The following is a 7,747-nucleotide window of genomic DNA, read 5'->3' as shown; positions in this document are numbered from 1 at the left end:
TTACTATATTGGTGTAAGAGGGGAAAAAAGTTTCATTGTCGAGTAAGCGTATTATTGTTCCGGTCATATCAATAGTTGCTTAAGATAAAAGCATTTTGTATTTGACTTTTTGAGAAAGCGAAGAATTAGCTATAAAGACAACATAATTAATTTTAATTGTAAAAGCTTTACCAATTGAAGATTGATCTTTGACGAACCATTTATTCTCAATTGCATTAAATACTATATTTTGAAAATATAACGTTTTTTAATGTTCACCATATGTCTGTATGTACATACATACAACTAATCCCAATAATGTCTCCTATAAAATACGATTTAAAAAAATTGAAAAAAATCACTCACCATCCATTTATAACTCCTTCAACATTCAACATTGGAACTATCTTGAAGACATATGATAAACGAAGAATTTCAGATGTTGACGAGTTGTCTAGCAGTTGTTTTAATGTTCCTTCCATAACCCAAGAAGCGTTGCTTTCTCCTGGATGAACTCGAGATGTAAGAAATATTATTTCTCTGTCCTTAAATATTTCGATAATATAAAATAAAAACATATATGTACATATACAACACAATGGTACAATATACATATGTAAAATAGTACCTGGATAGGATTATTGATGGTTTCTTGACCAGTTATTGTCAATAAAGGCACTTCATTGTTATTAAGTGATGAACATAGTGGTTCTGCACGAAAGTATACATTTGGGGGAAGATTTTGAGACCACAACCAAATTTTCGTCTTTAAAATATATTTAATCATTTTTACAACACTGACAAAAAATTAAAATAAACATTAAGAAACAAAATGTTACCATCATTTGTGAATAAGTATATGGAAAATGGTATGCCAAATAGCACACATCATTAGAATGAGGAAAATCTATCGTGAACGTAACCGTTAGATAGCTTTTAGTAGGAACTTTATTTTTGTAGCATTGATAACTATTTCTATAGTAACATATATCAGATCCAGCTCTCACCCAGCCTATAAAAAAATATTTTAATAAGTTCAATGCTTAATTGAGAAAATTTGAATTAAAAATAAGAAAAATTAGAACACACCAGGTCGTCCTAAAGTCGCTTCCTTTACCGAATACATAACTGGTTTCATTCCAAAGTTAAATTGACTATCAGACTTTTCACAATTCACAATATTGAACACGTAGGACCCATTACTAGACATGTTACTAACTTCGAAATAAAACCATAAATGTCGCTTGGTTGAATTAACATCTGGCATAAGTATTAAGTCATATTCTCTGGGACCAGTCTGAAACGGAAATGATTATTAAATTTATCAATTACAAGCCACAAATAGTGTATATGTAAAATCAAATTACCTGTATAACTTTTCTTAAATTTCCAGATTCAAATCTTGATTCAAAATCCAATTTTTTGTATAAATATTGATGATTTGTGAGTTTTTGTAAATCACAGTTACTCAGAATTCTAAAATTAAAATTCAGAATTTTTCAAAATTGTTGTACAAATAATATAATATCACATGTAACGTAATTCTAAATATATTGTTGTACCCATCAGAAGATTTGCTCATATCACCAGAACAAAGACTGTCCAAATCATAAACAACTTCATTCATCACTGAATCAGGATTGATTGCACGTTCAACACATGATATCAGCTTCTTTCTAATTTTAGATATTTTCGAAAAATTAAAATTGTGTAATTCCTAATCTTATTTAAATTCATGCAAATAGTATGTATGTAATACCTGCAGGTAGATCGTTCAACATAATTTAAATATTCAGGTTTATTAAACGCATCGCCTCCGCAAAGATTTGGATATGCTACTTTTACAAATGGTATAATACTTTTTACTTTAGATGCCACATTGATATATATTTCTTGTGTATTAGATGGAAGAGGATCTCTTAAAATTTTCAGAGAGCATATAGAGTTACCTAAAAACACAAATTTTCCTAAAATTTCATATTGCTATTGGAAATATACTTCATATAAGTAAATTAAATGTCTTTGATACTTGAATACAAGTAAATGGAGTTCAGTTTTAATTTTTACATGACGGTAAATCAAGCATTTCACATAACATGGATATCATGTTGGGTGAAATGCATTTTTAAGTGAAATGATTATTTGCATGAAAATCAATATCTACATACTTTATTTTACCTAAACAACTATTTTTATTTTCATTTCTGTTGTAATTTAACCATATTTGAGAAATATTATTAGTTTCCCTATTATAAATCAAAGAAGGTGATGAACTTGCGAGTAAACCTTGAATTAGATTGGAATGTTCCGTTTTACTAATATTGAAGTCGGATGAAGATATGTTGCTTCCAGAATCCTCTAAAATGTTTGCCTTTGAACCTCTGATAAGACGCAATTGCTTTTGCAATCTAGTAAATTCTTTGAACAAATGATTATATCTAAAAATGATTTGCAGTGGATAAATATATTATATTTCAAAATATCTTGTAAACAATTATTATATATTATATTGAAGGAAAAATACCTTTTTAATTCTTCAAAATCTCTCATTAATGATTGAAAAATAAAATTACTACTATTTGTGAGTAAATCAGTACAATTTTTAGATTCTTTTTCAAAACTCTCATCTTGCGCACAGTCAGAATCAGTTCCCGTATCGCTATTGTCTTTAGACAAAATATGCTCATCATCTTCAATAGCCGTTTCTTCTTCTGAACTACTTCCGGCAAAATCATCAGTTTTATAATCCAGATTATCATAAAATGAATCTCCTGAAACGAATTATTACATTGTTTCTCAAGTCATACGCAGTAATAACATAAATATTTAAATAAGAATTGAATATTTACCAGATGAAATTTTTGTCAAGCAAAAGGTTGCTGGACTTGATGATGATACAGGTAATGTTTTACTGTTGATACACAAACACAGAATAGAGCACACTTTCCCCAGAAGTCGGTCAAATATATCCTCATCCGGACAGCTGTGACAGAATCTTTGTAATATCTGCACATGCTTTTTAATAGCAATGGTTCGCCTCCCAGACTCTGAAATATTTTAAATATTATAAAAAAAAACATTCAATTACATGTATTTACATATATTATAATACTCACTTATTATACAAATATGATAAAGTGTTTGCAATATGTGAGTACAAAGTTTTATTCTCATTTTGCCTTCATATTTGTCCCAACGATCAAATACTCTCAATAATATGTGGATCACTCCGGCTTTGACTAATTGTATGCAACACGTTTCTAAAATTAGAAAACATTATTGGATTTAGTCCTAAGAAATTTTGAAATGCCGTGCTCCACCCGATGGTGAATAAAATTATGTTAGTAAATTTCCTTACTATTTCTGCTAAAGTAATTTATAGAATCAAGGCAAAGTCTCATTCGTGCTGTAGGCAAAAAACCCAACGATATAAGAACTTTCTCATAAGTTACTATGACTCCGTCTCGAGCGAGAATTGCAGTTGTAATTGCTTAAAATTTATAAATCAATAACACAAACAATAAATTAAAAATATTCAGATATGTTTCACAGCAATACTTACGATGCTTAGACAATTGCTTCATAAGATTTAGTAGAGGAAAAATTATTTTATTGTTATTAATGTTAATTCGCAACAGATTGTGTATTAATTTAACAATACCTAGCATTCGAGCTTTTATGCAGAATTTCGGATCTGCAATAAATTTTTGTATATTAAATACTAAATTAATTTGATCATTGAAAAAATATGAGAAAAAAGTTACCTTTTTGTGAAAGTTGACTTAGCACCCAAAGAATGTCATATAAATATGATTCGACATTAACATCATTAGTTTCTTTTTTAGATTGAATTTGCAATAAAACTCTTATGATTGTTATGATAGAGTTCTGTTCTATCGTTTGCAAGATTGCCGCTTGCCGTGCTGTGCTCACTGAAAGATCATATGTATTTTAAATGTGTTGCATATACATGTATATAGGGGATGAGTAAGTAAAAATTGTTTAATTTTTAGTATTAGTAATATTAAATATTATATATTTGGATATAGAAATAAAAACAAATGTGGGATGTGAAAGGAGTTACATATATGTAAATGAAAAAAAATGTACAAAATATTGTAATCACAATGTGCAAAATTTGAAAATATTTACAACAGTCTGAAGGTGCTACATATATATGTATGTATGTACACATGTATATCTCAAATATAATTTCGCAAAAATTATAATGGCGTCATATATTCCATTATTTGGAACAATTATTTTCCCAATTTTTATTTGAAAATCTCACTCAGCAGCAGTCAATTAGTAAGAAAAGCGTTTCATAAATATTCTTCATCTTGTTTTTACATACCCTTTTTATCGTTTATTGGATTTTTTGACGGTTTAATTTCTACAGGTGACAATACAACACTATTTGGTAGTTTCACATTAATTTCATGACATTTTTCTGTGCTTATATCAACTGAACTCTTCTTTTTAACCGCTTTCCTCCGTGCTGTCGGTTCGTGAATACAGTTAAAAATGGCAAGAAAATTTAATTAAATGTGTACAGAAGGATACAAAAACAAAAGATTCTTCAGAATAGGTAAAATGAATTTGGGAAACAAAATGAATGTACATATATGAAATACCTTTGTTTGCTTTACCTTTGCCAGATTTTAGGCAAATTGTTTCTCGCAATATTCCAGCTAAGTTTACTCCAACTCCACTGTCTCGACATGACTAGAATAATGAAAAATTAGTTGTATTAAAAACTATCTTAAAAAAATAAGATTTATATTAATATTTATTACCTCCAATAGAACAATCAGTAATGATATATTCCCAGTATCCAATTTCCACAACGTATCCAATGTGGACTGACGCACATTTAAATCTGAAAAAAAAATTGATTATTCTAATATTATTATTAATATTAATATTATTGCTTTTGATTATTCTAATCAAAAGCTTTATACGGATATACATTTCAAACATTTTAGATCAAAAGCAGGCAGAATTTATTTTGCAATAAATCTCGCAAACGTACACAGGTTAACGTTCTCCGGATGCATCACATCGGGAAATACTACAAAATAAGAGAAATACGTATATGAAAATGCGGAACACTTCAACATATAAATTTTGTCTCGCGAAGAGACTGGAAGACGATTGGAGCGTCGCCAAGTAGTTATCAGGATGGGCTACAATAATTAAGTTGTCCAGAAGCAATACATTACAAACTAAACGACGCTTTCGAACAGAATAACTTTGCATCTATTCATAGATTAGGTCGATCGATTATGGTAATATTTGCATTATCGAGGTGTAAAAATCCGTTCAAGTGTTTGATCGATGCTTTCAATGAACTAAACTCATTAATGCGAAACACTGCTTGTAAACAAACTTAGATGAACTTATATACATATGTATGTATGTAGGTAGCGTGGCGAGCATAATTATTATAGCTCGAAGAAGTACCAAATTATTCATTTTGATGTATATATATATATGATAGATTTTATTTTTACAACAGTGAAAGTTCGAAAAATAAAACCAACCCAATTGTCAAAACGGTGTCGAATTATTTAAAGAATTAATGAGCGGTTCGCTATTAAAACTGGGCTTCTTGCCACGACCACAAATTATTAAACGCATGTACATACATAAATCAAGTTTTGCATATGATCATAGATCGAGCTCCATTCATAGTGAAATTGGTTATATATAATTGTCTCCAATCACAGCAATTTCTTTAAAGGATGTTTAGGGGAAAACTACCAATTCGGATATCTAAAGAAAGTTGTTTCAAAAGAACATAACGTCACGCCACGCGCTAAAACCGTAACATGCACCGGTTTAATGCAATGCTATTTCTCAGAAAGTTAGCTTAACTTAATTCCCAAATAATTTTAAATTTAACGAATCCAACGAATAAAAATCCTTGTACTAATAAGTCATACATAGTAAATAATTTAAGATTACATAATAATAAAAAAAATTATAAACAAGTAATTAATTCTCTCAATACACTTCATGAATTTTTCTCATATAAATCTTACATTTCAGCACAAGCGCAGTACAAACAACTTGACAGATTTATGCGACTTCGGTGTATAAATAAAATGGAAATTGGCAATTGATTATTTCGAAGAATGTAAAATTTGAATTTGAAATTTTAGAAACGATTAAGCAAACGCATAGCATAAATATTATATACAGAGGTATACATAATATTAAATTTCCACAATGGAAACCTAATAAACTAACAACCTTTACGACACTCAAATCGTTAACCGACATTTCCATATTTACATGCATATGTATGTAGTACATTAGGGTTTCTGATTTCCCAGACATTTTTAATTCTCGGGACATGGGACGGAGCTCGGGATCCCGAGATCCCAGGACATTGTATGATACAATTTTTTTTTTTAATTTAATACACATATGTATGTACTTTTTTTTATAAATATACAGTTTATTTATTTACAACGCATTAAAAAAAAGTTAACAATATACATATCTATTATCTGGAAAAATATTATTATAAAAGTAAATTTATATGAAATAGCTTCTTGGGAATAGTAAAATATGTAAATAAATTCGAAATCCTATTTCTACATTTGCCACAAATATTTCCAGAAATGGAAAAAAACTCTTTCAGTTTCGGTCAAAGTTGGTTTTATCAGCCGAGGCTATTTTTTTTAATTACGGTATTTTGTAGATTTATCTTCATCTTCAAACACACAATTGTCCTACATATCTTCATCAGAATTTTGAAAGAGTTTCTTCCGTTTTGGAATTGTCAATACAAGAAGGATACACTCGCTTCATAATAGTTTCATCGTACGATATACACACATACATTCGCCTTATATTTATATAATATTTAAAGAACGTTTTGTTATCAAAATATTTTTCCCGGGAAACAAGATAAGAATTCCCGGGACACGGGACATCAACACGGGTCGACCCAGGCAGAAATCCTGATGTACATACGTACATACATACAATTATAATAAGTGTGCATCAACATGACAGATGGTTTATTTATGTATACATTTCCCATTTCTTCACATTATTTTTGATTGATTTTTGGACACGTCGATAATGTTTACATTGGCACATTGGCGATATGTTAGAATTTGCCAACCATCGATCTTGACATGAAAACTACTCTAATTTGCCAATCATACTGCTGTCGGAGTATGCGCGACGATAAATTACAACGAATCGATTCGACGACAAGCATCGATGGGTCAGGATCAATGCGCAATTCAAGATCAAAATCAATGTCAATTGTGACGATTTAAATTCACCAGGGCATACATTCTTATGTGGAAGTTTCTATAACATCGAACGTATACAAATTAATGCTTGTAATAAAAAACAAAACATTATATACATAGCAATCAACTGAGTGAATTTAGAATATGTACATCAATCTATGTATGTATAATAAAAATTTAAATTAAATAACAAATATCACAAATCTTGCCAGCATTTTTTTATATAACCGATAAAATTTGAATATATGTATGTAGTATGCATACTCATTCGTATATTTCGTTTAACGAATCTAGTGTGATTATACAATAATGTGTATCATTCACAATCGCCAAGTATCGGTTACGATTTGTTACAGGTGTTGTTTCGTGTCAAGTTCAATGCTATCGATCACCGATGATGATGACGATGACGCTGACGAAGACGATGACGTGAACGAGATACGACAGCAAGGGCTGGCCCGACTCCAAGTGGTGCCGTCTGCCGAGAGCCACTT

At 29.9% G+C, this 7,747-nt stretch overlaps 1 protein-coding gene across 1 annotated transcript in view; it reads right to left on the bottom strand.

Annotated features, from left to right (window-relative positions):
* LOC143915853 (cytosolic carboxypeptidase 1-like) overlaps nucleotides 1-7,747 on the bottom strand; it is a 74,539-nt gene that overhangs the window by 57,328 nt on the left and 9,464 nt on the right. The window contains exons 3-19 of the mRNA XM_077436674.1: nucleotides 4,776-4,858; nucleotides 4,614-4,704; nucleotides 4,334-4,477; nucleotides 3,744-3,911; nucleotides 3,542-3,673; nucleotides 3,338-3,469; nucleotides 3,096-3,239; nucleotides 2,829-3,026; nucleotides 2,504-2,750; nucleotides 2,266-2,417; nucleotides 1,739-1,928; nucleotides 1,542-1,655; nucleotides 1,347-1,455; nucleotides 1,069-1,276; nucleotides 819-991; nucleotides 608-745; nucleotides 346-524 (exon numbers count right to left, since the gene is read on the bottom strand). Coding sequence (XP_077292800.1) covers nucleotides 346-524; nucleotides 608-745; nucleotides 819-991; nucleotides 1,069-1,276; nucleotides 1,347-1,455; nucleotides 1,542-1,655; nucleotides 1,739-1,928; nucleotides 2,266-2,417; nucleotides 2,504-2,750; nucleotides 2,829-3,026; nucleotides 3,096-3,239; nucleotides 3,338-3,469; nucleotides 3,542-3,673; nucleotides 3,744-3,911; nucleotides 4,334-4,477; nucleotides 4,614-4,704; nucleotides 4,776-4,858 — 2,602 coding nt within the window. The remainder of the gene's footprint in view (nucleotides 1-345; nucleotides 525-607; nucleotides 746-818; nucleotides 992-1,068; nucleotides 1,277-1,346; nucleotides 1,456-1,541; nucleotides 1,656-1,738; nucleotides 1,929-2,265; nucleotides 2,418-2,503; nucleotides 2,751-2,828; nucleotides 3,027-3,095; nucleotides 3,240-3,337; nucleotides 3,470-3,541; nucleotides 3,674-3,743; nucleotides 3,912-4,333; nucleotides 4,478-4,613; nucleotides 4,705-4,775; nucleotides 4,859-7,747) is intronic.

The sequence above is a fragment of the Arctopsyche grandis genome, chromosome 8 (genome assembly GCF_051622035.1).
Source record: "Arctopsyche grandis isolate Sample6627 chromosome 8, ASM5162203v2, whole genome shotgun sequence".
In the NCBI taxonomy this organism is placed as follows: domain Eukaryota; kingdom Metazoa; phylum Arthropoda; class Insecta; order Trichoptera; family Hydropsychidae; genus Arctopsyche; species Arctopsyche grandis.
Note: the sequence above shows the minus strand (reverse complement) of the source record. Positions and strands in the feature narration are given on the sequence as shown.